Source organism: Hyperolius riggenbachi, chromosome 12 (genome assembly GCF_040937935.1).
Source record: "Hyperolius riggenbachi isolate aHypRig1 chromosome 12, aHypRig1.pri, whole genome shotgun sequence".
NCBI lineage: Eukaryota > Metazoa > Chordata > Amphibia > Anura > Hyperoliidae > Hyperolius > Hyperolius riggenbachi.
The window spans coordinates 105,349,530-105,373,655 of record NC_090657.1 but is presented as its reverse complement, the minus strand read 5'-3'; the positions used below and the strand labels follow the sequence as shown (position 1 = coordinate 105,373,655).

Sequence of the window (24,126 nt, the reverse complement as noted above, 5' to 3'; positions counted from 1 at the left end):
CAGACCATCAGGGGGCGCTGTATGACTGATTTTGTGCTGAAACCCCTCCCACAAGAGGCTCTGGTACCATACGGTACTCTGGGCAAACTGCCACAATGTAACAATGACACACACAGGAAATGGCTGTTTATAGCTGTCTGTTAAAGCCAGAACAGCTAGATAACTTGCCCACAGTAACAATGTCACCATGTAATACATGTCAGAATGTGAATCTGGGAGAGGAAAGATTTTACAATGAGCAAACTCTGACTAAATCATGTATACATAATTATTGTAAAAATTAAGCACCTTTTTATATTAAATTATTTTCACTGGAGTTCCTCTTTAAGGGCTGAGACAGGGAAGCTTTGATGCTAGGAAATAATGTGAGGAAGCCTTAATCAAGTTTTCACCTGGAGTTGAAAGCCTCACTTCACAATCTTTTGATGTATAGACTTTTACCTGGAAATGGAATATGTCTGAGATTTAATCAAAAACGAGTTCCTCCCCTCCCCAGGGAAGTTGCAGCCTCCAGGCGTATCTCACAGTATAAAACCGTAGCTAGGATAGCCACAACTTGTAGTTCTTGGAGGTAGTCCACACGGCTAGAACTAACCTGGTTCCTGACCAGAAGTGCGTACTCCCGCAACGACGCCAGATCGATACGCTGGTACGTTTATTTCCCCGTTTATTTTGGTAAGCAAAATCGCTTTGTGTGTATTTTTGTACTTTTTATCTTTGTAACTTTTTACTTTGTTTTTGTAATCTTTTGTATATATTCTGTTCTGCATTGTTCCACCTTTTTCCCTGGAATATTAAATTATTATTTAATAAGCTTGACTTCTGCCGTACTAAACGAACACTCATAGCCTAGAAGAGATTAAAGTGTGTATAAGTCCGTGCCTGATTGTATGATTGTTTCTAGGAAGTGTCTGCAACACCTCAACCAAATAACTGTTTTTTAACTGTGTTTTTTGCTGTGTGTTTTGGGTCATTGTCATGCTGAAATGTCCACTGGTGGCCAAGACCAGGTTTCTCTGCAGACTGCCTGATGTTGTCGTTGAGAATCCTCATGTATTGTTCTTTTTCATGGTGCCATTTACTGTGATTAGGTTCCCTGGTCCATTGGCTGAAAAACAACACCAAAGCATTAGGTTCCCACCACCATGTTTGACTTGACAGTGGGGATGGTGTTCTTTAGGTTGAATGGCTTCTCTTTTCAAATGAAGGAAACATCATTGTGACCAAACAATTACATTTTTATTCCATCTGACCATAACACAGAGTACCGGAAGTCTTCTTTGTCCAGATGAGCATTTGCAAAGGCAAAGTGAGCTTTTGTGTGCCCTATCTGGAGAAGTGGTGTCCTCCTTGGTCTACATTCGTGGAACCCAGCAGTGTGCAGTGTCCGTTGGATTTTCTGCCTTGATACATTGCCAACAGCAGAGCCCAGATTCACCAGGATGGCCTTGGTGGTGATCATTGGATTCTTTTTCACCTCTCTAACTATCCTCCTGGCCAGCACAGGTGTCACTTTTGGCTTCCGACCTCTGATGTCCTCTGAGATTTTCCACAGTGCGGAACATCTTGTATTTTTTTATAATACTTTGCAATGTAGCCACTGGAACTTGACAACATTTAGAAATGGTCTTATAACCCTTTCCTGACTTGTGAGCAGCCACAACGCGCAGCTGCAGGTATTCCTCATTGAGCTCCTTTGTCTTAGCCATGACTGTCCACAAACCAACTGCAGAGAGCTGCTGTTTTTCACCTGCTGACTTGATGAAAACAGCTGTTCATAATTAGATAGGGTAGGATGCTTTAGAACAGATTGGACTATTTGGAATGGTATAGAACTTTGGATTTTCCTCCACTGTGACAGTTTGTGAAGGGTATGAATACATTTGGACTGGACACTTTTTGCTTAAATGTAAGTAAAAGCTGAGAAATGTTTTTCCCCCACAATAATGTCTTTTGTACATGGTCTTATCTTTTGGGAGACACCTGTGTTATTTCCCATCAAAAAATGACTTGCTGGTTGAATAAAAGTAACTAACTTCCCTGGAACTATGATTATTTCCAGATTTATGGTCTAAATGCAGTGCTATTTTTCCACACGCTTTTAGACCCCAAAAACAAGAAAATAAACATACCACAGAGATCTGTAGCAGCTCCAGCATATAACTCACTCAGGCTCGAGATTACCGCCCTGAGCTGCGGATCTCCGTCCCGAGTCTGACTCAGGATTACCGCTAAAGAGTAGGGGTGACTTCAGCACCTATTTTATTTTTTTAAGGGCACCATGCATAAAAGGATGCAATAAAAAGGTATGTGTATGGCGCCCTAGGCTTTTATATACAGTTTTTTTTTTTACATTTATACATTTTAGATATGCTATGGACTGTATACCCTAGTGGAATATACTGGGTACTGATTCTGTCACAAGCGCTATGCAGAAGAACTTGTGTTTTACTTTTAGTATTGGAAATTTCAACTTTAACCTCCTTAGCGGTAATCCTAAATCAGGCTTGAGACGGAAAGCCGCAGGACAGGGTGGTAATCCCGTGCCTGAGTGAGTTTCATGCAGGAGCTGCTGCAGACCTCTCTGTAGTATGTTTTTTTTTATTTAAGGGTCTAAAAGCTTGTGAAAAATATTGTATGGCTTTTAGACATTAAATCTGGAAACACCAGGGAGGTTAATGGGTATGTAGCCCAGGAAGACTATATACCAGGGGTCTCAAACTCGCGGCCCATTTGCGGCCCTCGATAAAATATTTTGTGGCCCTCGCCGGCAAAACCTTCCTTATAGTTTGCTTCAGTGCTCCCAAGTAATCCGCCGCATCCCCGCCGTTAAACGAGGGCTGCAGAGCCCCCAAATCGCCCGGGGGACAATCCGCCGGCATTTCCTGGAAGGGGCAGAGCTTTCAGCTTCAGCTCTGTCCCTCCTGACGTCAATCGCCGCATGGATCGCCGCCTCTCCCCGCCCCTCTCGGTGAAGGAAGAGTGAGAGGGGCGGGCAGAGGCGGCGATACGCCGCGATTTGGAAATTCTTTATGCGGCCCAGCCTCATCCTGACTTTGCCTCCTGCGGCCCCCAGGTAAATTGAGTTTGAGACCCCTGCTATATATTATGTAGATAGGTTGACTGGGAGGGAATATATGTATATTGTACTGTATGCACGTAGAGCCAACTGCAATGCGATGTGTGTAAACTTATGCAGCCGGCTCTGCGTGTGCTCCCCCTGCACACTATTTGTTTTATAGGGCAGTTCCTTAGCCATCCAGCTTTATATTATGGCTCATACACACGAGCCACCGCTGTGGCAAGAGCCATAAAAAAAAAAAAAAAAAAAACAGCGACAGCTCGCCACCAGGTCCCTCTGTGCAACAGCCGTACACACGGCGCACAGAGGGATACAGATTCGGCGGAAGCTGTCGCCGAAGGTTCCTCCCCCCGCCGGAAGCTCCATACATCGTGTTTGGAGTTGCTGTCGCAAGTCCGCATACACACGGCGGACAAGCGACAGTTGCGTCGAAGTTGCAGCAACAGCTGTTGCAGGCAATTGGCCAAGTCAATTGCCTGGCGACAGCTCTGACAAGCGACGGTTCGTGGCGCGCGCCTCATACACACGGGCGACCTGTCGCCGCAACACGCGCGTGCCACATGGTTGCGGCGACAGTTGTAGCCCGTGTGTATGAGGCTTTAGTGTAGACGTAACTTTACTGTGGGCGGGCGTCTAGTCCCGCCCACCTCCCTTGCCATTACTGTAACTGGTTGTCATTGCACTACTCGGAAGAGTTTTCTCTGTACCCCACGTGTACTGCCCGAGGGTGTGGGATCTAGTTAGCGGGACACTGCGCTGATCCAATACTTGAGTGCCCGGGAGACAAATTTGCAGAGGATTGTCCTAACCCTCTTCATGTGATCCACCTGGTCTGTGAGGTGGCTACAATCTGGTGAGCCCCAGTCTTGTAGAGTGTGGATTTCCCTGTGTGCGGTTTGTGGTGACCAGGGACATCCATGCTGCGGAGGTGTCCTTGTGCTAATTGTAGCAGCATCACACTATGTTAATTTGTGTTTTCTTGCAGGACTGTTTGTGGAGAAGCACACTGAGGTTATAGACTTTTTTTCAAATGACTCAAAGGTGTGAGTAGAAAAGTCAGTGATATTGTGCTTTTATTACATATTAATGTACCTCCCAGTGCTAAACAGATAGCCCACGGTACAGTAGAGTGTGCACACTGGGCTCGTCCATTCACAGACACATTAGGGGTGGTTGGGAAATCAGATCGCCCAATGCTGGACAGTGCTCTATTACACTCCCCCACAAGCATGGTGCTTTGACTGAATAAGCAGGATTCCAGGAGAGGCGAGACAATGCAGAGGAAACAAGCTCCAAGTACTATTGCATTTCTGAGCTGTGTTTACATTTTTAAACACATCATAAATTTCAACCTGGTTACGTTGTCATTACAACTCTTAGAAGTACTCTCCAACTCCTGGCAAGAAGGCTGGAGGATTCTGTAAATAATAGTTAGTGAAATCACTTTGCACTCCATTAATTCATAAAACACTCTCTATCTACTTCAAAAGCAATCTCTCTGTCACCACACAAAATGGTGTTTTCTACTTTAACGATTTGCTACTTGTACTTGTCATAACTACATAAGGCAAGTATGTTATTGTAAGTGGCAGTCTCGCAGTAAAGTAACATAGCGCTCTATCATTCTCTTACCTACACACCACCCTTCAGCTACAATTTTCAGGCTGCTAGTAATCCCCTCATAAATCAAAGGCATAATCCCTATTCCAACAGAAGTATGCAGTGGGAAGAGAATACCTAAGGGAGACAGGACTGCGCTGTCAAATTGCTTGGTAAAGAAAAAACAAGGATCTAACATACTGATGATAAATGTAAACTAGGAAGACCGTTTGGACCTTGTCCATTTTGATATAGGAAGGGGAAGCTAACAAGACTGCTAACACAATATTTACACTGCGCAATTTGTTAAATAGGAAAACTTCACTGAAGCATAATGTACAAGTAGGGAAACTTCAGGCAATGCTCCCTGGGAAATGCATGCAATTAAGCCTTTCCAAAAGGGGAATGGCATTTACCCAGAAGTCTTTTCTTCCTCTGCAGTGGGAAAACACTTGCTTTATCTGCAGAGAGAGAAAAAAAAAACAGAATCCCCAGTCCAGTTCTAAACAGCCAGGACTTTTTTTTTTTTTTTTTTTAGAAGACCAAAAGCTACTAAAACCCTCTCTACCAAAACCTTTGCAAAGCGCAGTATAGCTTCAGAAAAACACCACTGTATGTGAGAGTCTCCCCAGTAAATAAAGAGACTTATTAAAGTGATAAAAAGTGGGTTGGCTCATGTTATGTGGGGAGGGGACTTCGAAAGTAGAACCAAGCAAAACACTAGTAGATAGCTATGCAAATATTGTATGGAAGCACTGCCCCTCCACAGCACTAGTACACACATATGGAAGTGTTCAATTCCACTTTTAAGCAGATTTGACATAACCATAAATGGCTGCCTACAACAATTTTTAGTACTTTATTGAAACTTTATACTACTAGCCATACGCTCAGATCTGGGTCCTGCATAGCCTTCCTTTTCTATCTCTCATTCCTCGGTTTCCCTACTCCTTCAAACCAGAGGCCTACAGACCTCATTTCCTTCAGAACGGATAGAAGAGCCAAAGTCTTATTACTGCAAGGGAGCGGAATTATGCAAATTACTTGTACTGAATTCATTCTGAATCTGATTTTTTTAAATAGTAGCGGAGGTCATATAAAGATACTTATAAAAGTGCATGAGTGTTTATGAACTAAAGTGCATGTGCATAGAGGTGCAATACATTTTTAATTACTGCACCTCTATGCTCGTGCACTTTTATGTCATTTAGCAGCGTCAGTATACACATATATATATTTTTTGTATGTAGGCACTTTTATTGACCAGAAGAAGCGGGCTGAGACCATTGAAACACGTTGTCCTTTGAATCGTGCTGAATAAATAATTTGATCTTTTTACATTTACCCTGTGGTTTGGGTTCTTCCATCTAAAGTTGTAAAGACCCCTCCCTTCACCTTATTATTTTAGGTTTCATTACATTACCTATTTTTGGGCGCCACCACCCCCCAGTACTATATGGAAAATCTTGACATATTTGTCAGAAACATCTGATCTGCATGCTTGTAAGGTCTATGGCTAAGAGTATTAAAGGCAGAAGATCAGCAGGAAAGCCAGGCAATTGGTATTGTTTAAAAGAATATAACTATGGTTGCCTCCATATCCCTTTTAATTCCGGATCCCTTTAAGTTTAGACAGATATGCCATGATCTAACATATATATGAGAATTTTGGCAAACATGCAGAAATTTGAATTTGAGGATGTCCTGTACCTCAAAAGTAGAAAGACTGTACTACAGGGAACCAGCATTTGGCTGCATTCACAGTGGTGCGACAGCCGCATTGTAACGTGGATAGTTGCACCTATGAAAGTCTTTGGGCTCATTTCCATTAAAAGGGAATTATAGTTTGCATTTTACTGCGAACAAAAAATGAGAGCCTGTTGCATTTTTTCACATCTCTTTGACATCTGAATCACGCATATTAATTCTCAATATCTCCGCATGTGAAAACGTGCATACATTTTTAAAGTAAGGTAAGGAGAAGCAAGTTGTCGTATGCGCTAGCTGCATTAGAAAATTTTCATAAAATTTGCATATTTCTTTCAGTGTGAAAATTCAGAAATTGTCCCTTCCTTTCACCATCATATCCCATCTTGACCACTGTAATGCTGCGTAAACACTTGCGATAATGATCATTCGTAACACCTAATTAACGATCGCTCGTCCGAAAATTGCATAAAGTTCTTTCCATCGCGATCAGAAGCGATCGTTAAGGTGAGCGAGAAAAGTGCAATCATTGCACGAGCGAATTTTCCAAAACGTTGGATCGTATCGCGCGATCATCGCTGTAAAAGAAAGGTGTGTGTATAGCAATTGCACGAGAACGATCATTACTGAAAGCAGCGCGCAACTGCGCATATAGATGTAACCTACGTATTTCCTGTGGTGTGTGTGTTTCGTAACGATCGTTCTTTTAAAATTAAAAAAAATACACAATCAATCTTGATGTGAATATAAATGTTTTTTACAACATTATTTGTTAAACAGCATGCAATCCACTTACCGTATATATTCTCATACAAGCCGAATTTTTGACCCCCAAAAAGGGGGTCAAAAGTTGGGGGGTCGGCTTGTATGAGAGTCTTCCCTGGTGGTCCGCGGCCCCCGCTACCCCCTCCCAGCTCCCCCCGACGCTGCTATTACTTGTTTAGGCAGCGGCTTCCTCTTCCCCGGCGCTTCCTCTTCCCCGCTCTCATGCCTGTATGAAGAGATCACAGCAGCGCGCCCGGCGCTGCTGCTGTGATGATGCAGGGGGCAGGAAAGAGCGGTTCCCCTGGTAACGGCGATACAGATCGCCGCTACAGGGAGCCGCACTCTTTCCTGCCCCCTGCATCATCACAGCAGCAGCGCCCGGCGCGCTGCTGTGATCTCTTCATACAGGCATGAGAGCGGGGAAGAGGAAGCGCCGGGGAAGAGGAAGCCGCTGCAGGTAATAGCAGCGGGGGGAGCAGGGCACTATACTGGCCACTACCTACCTACACTGGGTACTATACTAGCTATACTGGGACACTACCTACCTATATACTGGGCACTATACTAGCTATACTGGGGCACTATACTAGCTATACTGGGGCACTACCTACCTATATACTGGGCACTATACTAGCTATACTGGGGCACTATACTAGCTATACTGGGGCACTACCTACCTATATACTGGGCACTATACTAGCTATACTGGGGCACTATACTAGCTATACTGGGGCACTACCTACCTATATACTGGGCACTATACTAGCTATACTGGGGCACTATACTAGCTATACTGGGGCACTACCTACCTATATACTGGGCACTATACTAGCTATACTGGGGCACTATACTAGCTATACTGGGGCACTACCTACCTATACAGGGGCACTACCTACCTATACTGGGCACTATACTAGCTATACTGGGGCACTATACTAGCTATACTGGGGCACTACCTACCTATACAGGGGCACTACCTACCTATACTGGGCACTATACTAGCTATACTGGGGCACTACCTACCTATACAGGGGCACTACCTACCTATACTGGGCACTATACTAGCTATACTGGGAACTATACTAGCTAAACTGGGCACTTTACTAGCTAAACTGGGCACTATACTAGCTATACTGGGGCACTATACTAGCTTTATTGGGGCACTATACTGGCTATACTGGGGCACTATACTAGCTATACTGCACACTATAATAGCTATACTGGGCACTATACTAGCTATACTGGGGCACTACCTACCTATACTGGGCACTATACTAGCTAAACTGGGCACTATACTAGCTATACTGGGGCACTACCTACCTATACTGGGCACTATACTGGCTAAACTGGGCACTATACTGGCTAAACTGGACACTATACTAGCTATACTGGGGCACTACCTACCTATACTGGGCACTATACTGGCTAAACTGGGCACTATACTAGCTATACTGGGGCACTACCTACCCATACTGGGCACTATACTAGCTATACTGGGACACACTGGGGTGATTACGTGGCCTGCACCAATCCAGCATTTCCTACCCCCGGCTTATATGGGGGTCAATCATTTGACAGGTGGCAGCCATTAGCAATTCCTCCTTTGCCAGACACCTGCTACTCACCAGTTTGCCGGTTTCTGTCCCGGCAATATGAAAGGAAGGGTGGGGTTCCTCCAATAAATGTAAAATATTTTATATTTGTCATCATGCAGCTGAAAAAAAGGCTGCTATTTATTATTATAATTTAGAAAATAGATTTTATTTCTGAAATCTTGTATTTTTAGTTTGGGTCCACTTTAAGTGCAGTGTAGTGTAGTTTAGTCAATTGTAGTGTAGTGTAGTGTAGCGTAGTGTAGTTTAGTTAAGTGTAGTGGAGTGCAGTGGAGTGTATTGCTGTGTAGCTTAGTTAGTGGAGGCAGCAGAAATAAGTGTAGTGTAGTATAACAGGTAGGGGCAACATGGATTAGTGTATTGAAGCTGGGCAGTGTAGTGTAGTTGGAGTCGTTGTTTTAGGGTAAAAGGACCATAAGACGCCCCTGCAGTATAGACGCACCCCTTGGTTTAGTTTTTGGTTTGTTTGTTTTTTTCCTGATTTTTGCACTCTAAACCTAGATGCATCTTATATGCCACAGCATCTTATATTCCGAAAAATCCGGTATAACAGAGGAGCACACGATTGATTGCTGCATACATAGTGCTGATAGTGAGTAAATGTGTAGTGTGATCATGTTTAGAAAGCTTAGAACTGATGCTGGGGCCCATTTTAAGCGAAGGGGGCAAGTAAGGTAATAAATTAAATGTAATAGTACGCAGACACACACAAAAAATCTTTACTGGTTTATAATTTGAAGTTTTTCTTTCATTTCAAATAAAGGGGGACTAGTATCACAGAACTTAGATGTAGAAACAAACAAACATGCCTGTGCGGCAAACACTGACATTCATAGCTAGCTAAGGTGGGGCAGCAGTGTGTGTATGTAATAACTGCAGGTGGAGAGGATGCCTCCCTGTTGGATAAGGGTACATGAGATGGTACAACCCAGTGCTATAAAGATGTAATAGTGCTGAACAATGCAAGAAAAGAGTGGAAGTGAAAAATGCAGTATATCTGCTTGTTATATTACCAGGAATGTTTCTTGATGCAATCTCTAAGTGACATGTTTAACCACAACGGTTTCCCAGATTTTTTAGAAAAGTTTATTTTAAAGCAAACCTGAAGTAAAAAAATAAAAAAAACTTATGATATCATGAATTGTATGTTTTGTACGAATAATTAATAAAACATTAGTAGCAAAGAAAAGAGTTCCATACTTTTATTTTCAGTTATATAGCTTTTTTTCATATCATTGCATCATTCTGTTACAGTTGCAGTTTTAAAACCACACTCATCTGTTAAAGGGACTCCTAGGAGGTTGCTGCAGGACCTCGCCGCCTACCCTGAGCTGGAAGAAGCCCCAGGTAAGTGTATTCTTTTAAATTTAGAATACACTCACCTGGGGCTTCTTCCAGCTCAGGGTAGACGGCGAGGTCCCGCGGCATCCTCCTGGCTCGTCTCGTTCAGCCTCCGCCGCCCCCCGACGTGATGAGCCAGGAGGAGACGAGCCAGGAGGATGCCGCCGGACCTCGCCGCCTACCCTGAGCTGGAAGAAGCCCCAGGTAAGTGTATTCTTTTAAATTTGGGCACTCCTCGGAGTCCCTTTAAGCCATAAAACAAAGCAGGAATAATGACCCTTTCAACACTGCTGTAGTAAAATCTTATCTCACATACTTCAAAAAAACAGGACTGTATTCGACCCAAGTTCATCAAATAGCTCAGAGAGGTTTTGTTTAACTCTTCCTGTACTGGAAAACAATATGAGACTCTTTTCTTTGCTACTTACCATATTTTTCCGACTATAAGACACACCCAGGTTTAGAGGACAAAAACCAGGGGGAAAAAAAATATGCTAAACCTGGGTGCGTCCATGGTGCAGGGGAGTCTTGTAGACCTTTTTCCCCCAAAGCTGTCGCCACCAGCTACAGTAACTAAGCTTCAGTGCCCAGCTACACTAGCGGCTGCTGCCCTAAGCAGCTAGACTACTCTACTTACTAGCGCCGTACTCTACACTAAAGCCTGATGCCCCACCAGTAACCTTGCACTACACTACATTACACTAGTCCCTGATTCCCCCAGCAGTTACTACACTACACTAACCCACCCCTGCTGCCCCACCAGTAACACTACACCCTACATTAAACTAACTCCCTGCCTCCCCACCAGTTACAATAACTAAACACTACAACTTGGATGATCTCACCTATCCAGCTTTCCCTCTGATGTCAGCTCTGATGATCTTGATGTGGCGGGGGAGCAGTGGCATGATCCCGACATCCCTTGAGGGGCGGTCCCAGCAGGAGCTGCAGCAGCTGTTCTCCATGTATTGCGGCAGGGGGCCAGAAGAGGAGCGATTCAGGGCTAATTGCAGGGGCTGTCCTCTTCCATGTATTATGGCGGGGGACCATAGCTAATTGCAGCGGCTGTCATTTTGTAAGTTCCTGCATGGGGGCGACGTGACAGAAGACGGGAGATCGTAGCGGTAGTTATGACTACCGATGCCTCAATGCTTGCTTGTTTACTAGCGCCGTTCATGGCGTGCAGCGCTCATGCAGGCAAGGAAGTACAAGTACTGAGGCAACGGTAGTCATAACTACTGCTATGATTTCCTGTCTTCTGTCACGCCGCTGCCATGCAGGAACTAACAAAATGGCAGCCGCTGCAATTAGCCCTGGCCTCCCACTGCAATACATGGAGGAGGACATCCGCTGCAGCTTCCATGCAAGAACCTGGAGAGCAGGCATGGAAGCGACATGCAGATCATTGCGGGTGGCGACACGGACAGCGGGCATCGAGGTGGATGATTGGCGGCATGAAAGGCGGTGTAATGTGGCAGATGATTGTGCGTGTGGTTTGCTCTACGCCGCCAGAGACCCACAGAAAGAAAGAAACTGTTTTAGATTTTTGCAATATGTGTACTACTTTTTTGCTTCCTTCAGACTATAAGATGCAGGGACTTTTTCTCCCCACTTTTGGGGGGAGAGAAAGCGTGTCTTATAGTCCGAAAAATATGGTATGTTCTATTACTTAGCTGTACAACACATACAATTCATTATCTCATAAATTTATTTTCGCTTCAACCTTGCTTTAAAGGGAAGGTCCGAGCAATTTAAAAATAAAAAATCCACTTACCTGGGGCTTCCTCCAGCCCCCTGCATCCGTCCTGTGCCCTTGCCGCAGCTCCGGCGGCTCCCGGTCCCTGCGCCTGCGCAGTACAGTCAGGATGATGTCAGTGTGACTCTGAGAGCCGATCGGGCCAGAGGCTGTGAGCGGAGCTGCGGCGAGGGCACATGACAGCTTGCAGGGGGTGGAGGAAGCCCCAGGTAAGTGGATTTTTTTCATTTTATATGAGCTCGAATGTATCCTTTATATCTGCCACACGCTGCCTGTATGTGCAGAACAGAATATGTAATTTCCATTAAAAAAAAAACTCTAATTCTAAAGGAAAATGGGGTATTCAAATAGCATCCAATCCAAACCATGCTTTTAAATTTTCCATACTACACTAGAAAACATGGCAGTTGCATCAGTCTAGAGCATCCTTTCCTCTCCACCAGCTTTCACACAGCAGCCCTTGAAAGCGTGCCTGCTGTTTCCATAGTGAGAGATTACTCTGCTCTCTGGGCACTGCACAGCTGCACTACATCTCACACATTTGCATGGTATGGAGACATTTACAAGGAGAAATTATACTGTTATAAAAATTTGTCACTGTCAGACACAAGACGATCATTTCATTTGGGAAGAAGAAAAACGTCACAGGCCCAGAATAAATTAGCTAATCTATAAATGCAACCTTGTTTTAGCAAAGAACTTCAAATAAAGATGTTTTTTGCTCTACAAAATTGTTTTTGTACTCTGTTAAACCCACATCGCTGCAAAATAGAGCCTGAAAATATTTAAAGGGGCATAGGTATTTAAAGTTGAACTACAGCTAATTATAAAAAAATAAACACTATTTAATTTAGTTATGCATTAATTAAAAAAAAACAAAAACAAATGGAACTTTACAACGAACCTACAGTGAAAATAAACTTATAAGATAATGGGCTTGATTTACTAAGACAAATAGCACGCCTTATCAAAGTTAGCACACCTTTTCAAAGTTAACACGCCTTATCAGAGTAGCATAGCAAGCACTACGAACCCGCAGGGGCTTAGGGCAGGAGGAGTGGAGCTCTCGTCATTGCCAATTTGCAGGCATAAGTTCGCTTTGCTACTCTGATAAGGCGTGTTAACTTTGATAAGGCATGCTATTTGTCTTAGTGAATCAAGCCCAATAAATTGTGTGTAGCACTAATGGTAAACAGAACATTAGGAAGATAGACAATGCTCATATTTTTATTTCTAGTTTAAAGGACAACTATCAAAGTATAGCTTTTTTCCCAGACCACCATCATTAAATGGGGTGATGGTGTAATAAAAATATGTGGCAGTAAAAAATACCTAAAAAATGTTGTCCGTCAAAAGCATTGACAACATTGGAGTGCAAAATAGCCCATCTTCACAAGGGACGCCGTTTTATGAAGAGGTGTGTGTGTCAATCTCAATACTGGTTTCCCCTCCATAGAGTGCAGAAAGCCGACTGCCCACATCCTTTTCTGCACAACAGTACTCACAGCGCATGCTCATGTAAAATAGCTGCCAACTGTTTGCCATTGCCTACCAGACAGCTCAATGCCAGCGGAGGTGGGACATTACATGTGTAACTGTAGGCGGGGAGATTTTAATGAATGGACCAGCAAACAGTCAATTAGCAGCTACCTCACACGAGCAAGGGCTGTGAGTACCACAGAGCAGAGAAGGAGCGAGAGAGGTTGTCTCTTGCACCTCATACAATATAGTTACCACGGTTGCATGGCTTTCTGCACTCTGTGGAGGGGTAACCAGTATTTAGATTGTACTACACACACATTTCTCCACAGAACGGCATGTCCTGGGAAGATATTCTGTGGTCTGATGCAGTTAGTACGTTAATGGCAGAAAGAAAAAGGGACAATTAATTTTCTACTACCACATTCTTTTATTACGTAGTCTCCACTATTTATTAATGGAGTTCTGGGAAGAAGCTATACTTTGATAGCTATCCTTTAAGGGCTTCATTTTCAAGACTGTATTTTAAACAGCAGCCATCACAGTCTGATGTAAAATCTGTTTCGTTCAGCTGCAAAACAAATAGAAGTAAATACCATGTGAACATTTTAGCACTAAAATTTTATCAGCTGTGGTCTGTCAGTGGGATAAAACGGTTTTGATGGTTATTTATTTTTCAGGAAACTGGGCTGAATTTGCAAGTTGTTAGACTGCCTCGTTTGGATGTATAATCACTTCAGTTTTTAACAATTACTCTACAGGCAAACAGAAAGGGACTACAGACAATATCTCAGGCCAAGGTCACACATTTGAATTGTATACATTTACTCCATAGCACAGAACAGAACATTTATATTGCCCTTTTCTCCTGGTGGACTCAAAGCGCCAGAGCTGCAGCCACTAGGACGCGCTCTATAGGCAGTAGCAGTGTTAGGGAGTCTTGCCCAAGGTCTCCTACTGAATAGTTGCTGGCTTACTGAACAGGCAGAGCAGAGATTCAAACCCTGGTCTCCTGTGTCAGAGGCTGGGCCCTTAACCATTACACTATTCAGCCATCACACACTATCCAGCCAGCACATAGTGGAAAACGCATACGATTCTGCTGACTGTGACTCTAGCCTTAGTAGGACTAGTACTATGTGTGCATATGTTGATCTCACCCAGTCGCATATCACTTCAGATATGCTTTAAGGCTTGATTCAAACATAAGGCCAGGCAGGGCCGGTTCTAGACTGTTTGCTGCCTGAGGCAAACTTATGAGGATGCGCCCCCCGATTTGGAATGATCGCACTACACCCGACAATTTACTCTGCTTCATCTAATGTTCTCACATGACATGCTGCAGGCTTGCAGCTCAACACAATATCACACAGGCTGGCTGTGAGTCTGTGACAAACTGCTCACCCTCAGCCCCTCGATTCCTCCTCAGGAAAATACACACAATACAAAAATGCGGCCCCTGAAATCTCTGCGCCTGATGCAAATATTTCACCTTCCTTCATGAAAGAACCGCCCCTAAGGCCAGGGACACATTATTAGAATCGCATGCATTTTTCTACAGCACGGAAAACGCATGCAGAATCGTACATGATGTTACTCTAAGGCCACGGTCACACTTAGCAGAATCGCATGAGTTTTCCCCATAGAACACATTGGAAAACTCATGCGATTCTGCCAAGTGTGACCGTGGCCCTGCCGACCAATGGATTTTTCACTGATCGGTGCTGCGGGGGCTCTACAGCCCGCAGCACCGATCAGGAGTGCAGCAGGGCGATCAGACTACCCCCCCTTTTTTCCCCACTAGGGGGATGTCCTGCTGGGGGGGTCTGATCGCCGCCGGCCATCTGCGTTTTGCGGGGGGGGCTTCTCAAAGCCCCCCTCCGCAGCCATTTCCGCCCTCTTCCTCCTTACCTCCCTCCCTCCCTCTCTCCGTAATGCGCAGGGCGAAGTTCCGTCCTGCGCATTATAGGATAGGCTTCAGCCTATCATATGCCGGCGATCCCCGGCCAATCAGAGGCCGGGGATCGCCGATCTGCCTTACGGCGCTGCTGCGCAGCAGCGCCGTATGATGTAAACAGCGGGGATTTCTTCCCCGCCTGTTTACATTTTGCCGGAGAGCTGCGATCGGCGGCTCTCCGGCTGTTTACGGAGACACCCTCCGTGAACTGACATGGAAAGGCCGCTCGATCGAGCGGCCGTTTCCATGGTAACCCGCAGACGACCAGTTTACGCCAATCGGCGTTAGCTGGTCGTCAAGAGGTTAAGGCCACATAAAAAAAACTAATTTTTGCGAGTTTTTCACTGAGTTTTTAGGTGTGGGGAAAAAATGCTCAGCAAGTTCATTTTTTCTGCATGGGTTGCGAGAAAACGCATGCATTTCTCACACAATGTTTTCCTATGGGAAATGAAAAACTCCTGCAATCAGCATAAGCTTTTGATGGCTTTTTTTGTTTTTTAGGGGGGAAATTATTTGAAAATTATTTTTCTCACTTGACTAATATGAATATTCATTAAAAACTCATAACGGAATCAAATAAAAAAAACTCACATGAAAAGCACGCAAAAAAAAAAAAGGAAAACCCGCAGGAAAAATCATGACAGAAAAATAATGGGGAAACCGCATGAGATTCTGCTAAGTGTGTTCCCTGCCTTAGTGAATTTTAAATATGGCCAGCACAACTAGATTCTGCCTTCACATTAATCTCCTGCAACTCCACCCACAGCAACGACAGACAATCAGGTGTGCTTTCTCTGTACGGATTTCTCTACCCTACTGCAACAACATTCTGGATCAGAGATAATCAATAAAATGACAATTGCTGCAAATCTTATGTCCATTTTATGCAGCCTTAAAGAGGAACTCCAGTGAAAATAATGTAATAAAAAAAGTGCTTCATTTTTACAATAATTATGTATAAATGATTTAGTCATTGTTTGCCCATTGTAAAATCTTTCCTCTCCCTGATTTAAATTCTGACATTTATCACATGGTGACATTTTTACCACTGGCAGTTGGAAACTGCCGCTGGCAGTGGCAGTTGGAAACAGCTGGAAACAGCTATTTCCCACAATGCAACAAGGTTCACAGACAGGAAACTGCCAGGATTACCATGGTCCTCAGAGTTTCTTGTGGGAGGGGTTTCACCACAATATCTGCCGTACAGAGCCCCCTGATGATCAGTTTGTAAAAAGGAATAGCTATCTCATGTAAAAGGGGGTATCAGCTACTGATTGGGATGAAGTTCAATTCTTGGTCACGGTTTCTCTTTAAGTTGGACCAGTTAAAACTACCAACGGTCTTCAGACCATTTTTTTCGAAATATAGGATCGCTCACTGAACAACATGTTATATTCCACTCAAACTTATGGCTACAGACAGTTGAGAAGATGCTGATAATTCCAGCGTCCATTCAAATTTTAGTTAACTTGGAATTGGGCCAATCAAAAACCAGAAAGTTCACCTAATTGGCCCAATTCCAAGGTGTAGGCATCATTTTTTTCCACATTTTCTAAAAAAAAATATTCCTCAGAATTCTACACACAACACCCCATTATGATATCGTGAAAAAAAAAGTTAACTTGAGGTTTTCGCAAATTTATTCAAAACAAAAAAAGGGGGATCGTATTGGCCTGGTAATGAGCGGTGCCTGGTTTCCTCCAAACGACATGCATGGCATTTAAACCAAAGAGTTCATTCTTTGTCTCATCAGACCAGAGAATTTTGTTTCTCATGCTCTGAGAGTCCTTCAGGTGCTTTTTTGCAAACTCCAAGTGGTCTGCCATGTGCCTTTTACTAATGAGTGGCTTGTGTCTGGCCACTTTACCATACAGGCATGATTGGTGGATTGCAGCAGAGATGGTTGTCCTTCTGAAAGGTTCTTCTCTCTCCACAGAGAACAGAACTTTGGAGCTCTGACAGTGTGTCCATCCGCTTCTTGGTCTCCACCCTCAATCACTCACCCCCGTTCTCCCTCAATCGCTCAGTTTTGACAGCTGACCAGCTCTACAACGAGTTTTGGTAGTTTTACAGATGATGGAGGCCACTGTGCTCATTGGGACCTTCAAAGCACCAACAATAAAAATGAGGCCAGCACCATCCAATGCTTTTTTTTTTACTAAAAGTCGTTGCTTTAAATTTGCCTTGTGGAATATTAGGTATACTGTAGACTGGCTTTAAAGAACTACCAAGGTGACATGCGACATGATGAGAAAGACATGTGTATGCACAGTGTCAAGCACACAAATGCCTATGCAGTGCTCCTTTTTTTCTTTCTCTCGCTGAAAAAGTTAAACAACAGGTATGAAAGTGACAGTTTGTCCTGGTCGGGACTGAGTCGGACTATAGCATAACCCTCACTGATAAGTAATTAGAGCCATAAAACACTTTCCTGTTAGTAAATGGCTTCTGAGAGCAAGTAAGGAGATAAAAAGGGTTAATAGTCCATAGATTTCAGCTCTGGCATACTGCAATGAAGGAGTCATAGAGCAGAGACAATAAAACAGTAAAAACTAGATTAAAATATAAAATAAAAACTGTGGAACATCTAAAAAGGTCATTGTTTAGGAGGCCTAGAGGACATGATCTGCGCATGGAGGAAAAACGTTTTAGCCATTATTTAGGAAAGGGTTCTTAACAGTAAGAGTGATTAAGATGTGGAATGCATTGCCACAGGAAGTAGTTCTGGCAAATTCTATACCTGCATTTAAAGGGGGCTTAGAGGCTTTCCTTGCATTGAAACACATCCATGGCTACAATTACTAGGTAATGCCCAATGATGTTGATCCAGGGATTTTATCTGATTGCCATCTGGAGCCGAGAAGGAATTTTTTCCCTTTTGGGGCTAATTGGACCATGCCTTGTAAGGGCTTTTCACCTTCCTCTGGATCAACAGGGATATGTGAGGGAGCAGGCTGGTGTTGTACTTTGTTCTCTGGTTGAACTCGATGGACGTATGTATTTTTTCAACCCAAATAATAATGTAACATACAATTGTATCTCATCACTTTATTTTTACCTCAGATGTCCTTTAAGCCTTATAATACAGCAGATTAATATTTTGTGTTTAGTGTTTCAATAATGCCAGTTAGCATTCAAACAACAAACACATGAGGGGATACTGTATGTGTAATTTCCTACAGAACACAAACCAGCAAAGACCTGTACATGCCTATGGAAAAACGGCGTTCGTGAAGTTGAAGTGGTTTTTTTTTTCTGGCAATGACAGTTAAACTTGACCCTTTTTCTACCCCCCCCCCCCCCCAAGAAAAAGATGCCTAACCTTACCATCCCTCTCTCCCCCCCCCCCACACACACACACACACACCTACCCTTAAAGAGACTCTGCAACAAAATTTTGAGCCTTATTTCTTTTATCCTATAAGTTCCTATGCCTGTTCTAAAGTGGTCTGTCTTACTGCAGCATTTTCTAGTTGCACTGTCTCTATAATAAATCTTATCTTCTTTCCTCTGTCGACTCTGTCGGGCTGAGGTTGGAATGTGTGGAATGTGCAGCACTGCTTGTCATTGGCAGAAGCTTTACACACCCTCTCCAAGCTCTGCATGAGTCACACAGTAAGCTGTTCTCAGCCTATCATACTCTGGTTAGAAGCCATGTCATTTGTTTGTAAACACTGCCTAAAACTGTTAATTATAAGCCAGGATTGCAGCAGGGAGTGTCAGAAACCGCACAGAGGGGCCCAGGAGAACATAATGAAGAGAATGGTATTCTTATTATCGTAAAAATTTTAGAGTACAGATTCTCTTTAACCACCAACCTCCACGGCTAATTTACTGCCCTCACCAGTCCGCCGCAAAAAGAGAAAATAATATAAAATGCTAAATGTAAACGATATTTAAATGGGCGCCAAAAGCAGCACCCAAACTTCCACAACCCGACCTGAACTAAAAACTTTGCTTAAAGTGAACCAGAGACAAAGCACCCTCATGTATTTTACCACATATATCAATGGGAACATGACAGTAAACACCTACTCTGCTCTCTGTTTCATTCTTCTCTGCTAAATCTGCCTGTTATCAGCTCTGATAAGAATCCCCAACTGAGCATTCAGTCTAGCTTTCACCAGAATGATTATAGCTGAGTCAGTCTTCTGTGATGTCTTTTCAAGCCCAAGCCTGCCCCCTTCTGGCTCTGCTTTGCTGCTTCGAGGATAAATAGCAGGAAAGCAGAGCCACAAGGAGGCAGACTTTGGCTTGAAAAGACTTCACAGAAGACTGCCTCAGCTATAATCATTCCAGGCAAAGCTAGACTGAATGCTCAGTCTTATCAGGGCTGATAACAGGCAGATTTTGCAGAGAAGAATGAAACAAAGAGCAGGGTAGGCGTTTACTGTCATGTTCCCATTGATATATATGGTAAAATACATGAGGGTGCTTCGTCTTTGGTTCTCTTTAAGTCCTTGACATGTATGTCATCTGTATGGACTGGTCTGTTTATTAGTAAAACTAGAGCCATATAAATATCGTACCCCCCCCCCTTCCCCCCCCCAAAAAAAATAATAAAAGAAAAGCAAGTGGAAAATATGTATCACAAATTTCTTTCAGCTGAGTAACCAAGCAGCTCGGGGTGACCCAAACCACTAGGAATGTATAGAGGAATAAAAGAGACCGAAAAGCCCTCCTACTAATAAGCAATGCTTGGTGAAATTTTCAGGTAAGCTTCTCAATAACAGCAAAAAATAAGTATAATAAAGGCAAAGCTATTGTTTCCTTAATTACATAACAAATGGATCGTAGGATGAACTATCACGCATTTTAAAAGGACATTTTTATTCTTCATATGCTAATTTCATACACAGACCAAGTGCATTGTTGACAAAGTAAAGAGCTCTAATTAAAACTATTTTGTATCTGCTCCTCTTTGTTTGCAGCTTGAAAACATCTGGCTATTGTATTTTGTCGAATAAGCCAGATGTGAAGTTCATCTGGTAATGGCACCTAAACAAAGGTTTTAATGCAATTAGGAAGACCAGACTGCTGTGAGGCCTGTATGAAAATGTGATAATACAATTCTACTGGGATCTGCGGAGAAGCCACACAGGCCGTGCGTGCTCAAGTGCCACATGACCAAAAACAGGAAGAAAGTCAGCATCTTGTAATTCATTTCTAGACGTAAGAAATGATTAAACTGAGCAATTACAGATCTGTCAGATGTGGCTCATGGAACATTCTAAGAAATGGGGGCTGGTGGCTACAGAAACAGGAGGCTTCTAGAAAATGTCTGCAGATATAATGTGCAGACATCTGTGGGGGGGAAATGTAATACTGACCTTTTACAGTGCAGGTTAGAAAAATAAGAAAATAAATGCGTGAATAAATAAACATCATATAAACAGAATAAGTAACGAATTTGGACAAAAGCAATATTTATACTTGCTGCTCTTGTCATAGAACCTACATGTGAATGTTTTTACAACCATCACCCAGGTCACTTAAAGAGACACTGAAGTGAAAAAAAAAATATGATAATGATTTGTATGTGCAGTACAGCTAAGAAATAAAACATTAGGAGCAGAGACAAGAGTCTAATATTGTTTCCAGTACAGGAAGAAACTCCAGTTATCTATGCAAAAGAGCCGGTGAGCTCCACAACTTTCAAAGTTGCAGAGAGCTCTGTCTTCTGAAGCTTGTTATCTCAACTGTCAGTCACTGTATTTTCTTTTTCTGAGATGGGTTTAATAGTTCACTGGCCTGCTCTGTAAAATAATTTAGAATGCTGAGTAGTGTGTAAACTGAAAATATTAGAGAATGCTGCAATGTTGTAAAAAACATGATATAACAAAATAAAAATATGAAAATATTTTCTTTGCTACTAATGTTCTAGTAAACATCCATACTACACAACCAATTCACTATATCATAATTTTTTTTTTCGTTTCAGTGTCTCTTTAACATCCTGCTCTAATATAAACATTTTCCAGCATCCTGGAGATTTCGAACTGTGCATTTTGTCTGTACCAAATAATATTGAATATCAGACATTGACGGAATCTCCCACTTTAATGTTAAAATGTGTATACTTTACACATTTTCCATTCCGTACTACCTTACAGGGAGCATTAAACAATTCCCATCACTTGCAGACCCTCAGTGAATCAATTGCAAAGTGAGAAGTTAAAAAATAGAAGGTAAAACAGGAAATGATTGAGATTTGCTGTGTAACTCATTCATGTTGTTTAATTCACAGTGAACCTGCGGGTCATCATTTTTACTTTTGACAGACATGAAGAAAAACAAAAAAACAAAGCACCAAATGCTATTATCTATAAACACACACACTGAAAATTTGATGGAAAAAGCTGGTATTTCCTAACTGCTTACTTAGCAGTTGGAAAAAGCTGTTATTTCCCACAATGCAACGAGGTTGACACAAAAGAATCTGTCAGGGCCATGGCCCTGACATCACACTGTGGGAGGTGTTTCACCCCAATCAATTAAATTATCTATTCAAAAATAGGTAAATGGGGTATAGGGATTGGGATGAAGTTCAAACCTGGTTTAAAGCACCTCTTTAAAGGGAAGGTCCAAGCAAAAAAAAAAAATGAGTTTCACTTACCTGGGGCTTCTACCAGCCCCATGTAGCCATCCTGTGCCCTCATAGTCACTCACTGCTGCTCCAGTCCCCTGCTGGCAGCTTTCTGACCTCGGAGGTCAGGGCCGCATTGCGTACATTTTTACGCATTCCCGCTAGTGCAGGAACATTAACATATACATTTTTACGCGTTAGTGGTGCAACACATACATTTTTGTTCCTGCACTAGCTGGAATGCGTAAAAATGTATGCAATGCGGCCCTGACCTCCGAGGTCAGAAAGCTGCCAGCGGGGGACTGGAGCAGCAGTGAGTGACTACGAGGGCACAGGATGGCTACATGGGGCTGGTAGAAGCCCCAGGTAAGTGAAACTCATTTTTTTTTTTTGCTTGGATCTTCCCTTTAAAGGAAACCAGAGACCAACGATACTTACCTTTTTATACATACCTGGGGTTTCCTCCAGCCCCATGGGAACGGATCGCTCCCACACCGCCATCCTCCACTACCTGCAGCTCTGGTATGGGGTCCCATTACTTCAGCCAGTCGCGGCCAGTCTGCGCAAGAGGAAGCGCGCTCTTTATGCATCTCTCCTAGCGGCCGCTGGGGATACACGTAGAGAGCGCACTTCACTTGCGCAGACTGGACACGACTGGGTGAAGTAACGGGACCCCGTACCGGAGCTGCAGGCAGTGGAGGACGGCGGCCAGGCATGTATAAAAAGATAAGTATCGTTGGTCTATGGTACACTTTAACATTTTCAAGACTGGACGGTTCTGATCCCTTAAGGATCAGAGCCATTCTTTCCCTGTCTTAGCACTGTTTTTACCTGGATTGGCTCACAATAATTACAGGGTCAGGTGCCAACCGGGATACAGCGATGGGAATGGTGTGAGTGTGCAGCAGGGAAGTTAAAAACTACGCCTTGGCAGGGATAAGCAGCCAAAAACAGGGCGTAGATTTCAACTAGCTACCCCCCGACAAGGTTAATTCATTTCAGTAGAAAGATTGGAAACTTAGTGGTGAATGAAGTAATGGTGTTCACACCAGGTGAAAGTGACAGAGATGAGTGATGCTTTGCTGAAACAATCTATCCAAGCTGATTTTTCATTTGTTGAGGACTGTAGCATCGCTTGGGTAGAAGATAAATGGACAGACAGCTGACCAAAGTTTCACATTCACCAGCTAACATTACTTACAAGAATCAGTTCAGACAAATGTTTTCCTAGACGTGTATAGAGTTGCACAGCTTGTTTATGTCTCTGTGAATGTAGAAGGATAGGCCAGTCCCACAATGCATTGCAGGAGTCTGACAGCCACAGTCATGATTTATAAAGGCAAATGCATTGTGGGACTTGTAGTTCCTTAACAGCTGGAGAGCAAAGTTTGAAGATTAAAAAAAAAATAATTCACATGTAAAATAGCTGGACAGGATCCCAGGGCCTGATTTATCAAAGCATTACTGACCGTTTTTTTCTTCTTAGGGCTGGTTCACACGGGCGTCTGCTGAGCTTTTGCTTGGCATTGCGTGCAAACGCCAGCGTTTAAAAGCTAGCTTTTGAAGGCTTTTGGGAAGCGTTCAAGGCTAGCAGTTCTGGTCTCTGCTATTGCTTCGTAGAGTTTACCGCCTCTGAAAGCAGCATGTTGCTTTCGAGACTAGACGCAACGCCGGGATCTACCGCCAGGCTTTCATGAAAGCTTGCAAAAGCCAGCTCTAAACGCACCCATTCACTTCCATGGGATGGCAGTAGATCCCAAAAAACGCTGCATCTGAAACACTGCGTTAAACGCCACAAAAACGCCCGTCTGAACCAGCCCTAACAGTTCTAACCAGCAGGGGAACTGTTCTGCATGATAATAAGAAAATTCTTAAATCCTACTTAATAACGGCAGTTTAGTGTGGATTTCTACAACTGACTAGTTAAGAAAAGTGCAAATCCATCCCTAAACTGCCGCAAATTAAGACACTGCAGCAGTGCAGGCTAGGCATGATTTGTGAAGGGCTCCTCCTCCTGCTGAATTCCTCGCAGAGCTTGCTGGTTTCAATACAGCAGCTGACAGAATCATGAATCAGAGAACAATTCTGGCACTATGACATAATATATTAGAATTAGAGGTCTTCTTCATATTTATGCAGTTACACTTCAAGTGAACATGATAATTACGGTATGATTACATTTTCTTACCTTTTTCTTGAAAGTTTAATGGATACCTGAAAAAAAAAACATTTTTAAATTAC

At 43.2% G+C, this 24,126-nt stretch overlaps 1 protein-coding gene across 1 annotated transcript in view; it reads right to left on the bottom strand.

Moving 5' to 3' along the window:
- SKAP1 (src kinase associated phosphoprotein 1) overlaps positions 1-24,126 on the bottom strand; it is an 827,172-nt gene that overhangs the window by 713,649 nt on the left and 89,397 nt on the right. Inside the window, exon 3 of the mRNA XM_068262705.1 lies at positions 24,074-24,099. Within this exon, the coding sequence (XP_068118806.1) occupies positions 24,074-24,099 (26 nt within the window). The remainder of the gene's footprint in view (positions 1-24,073; positions 24,100-24,126) is intronic.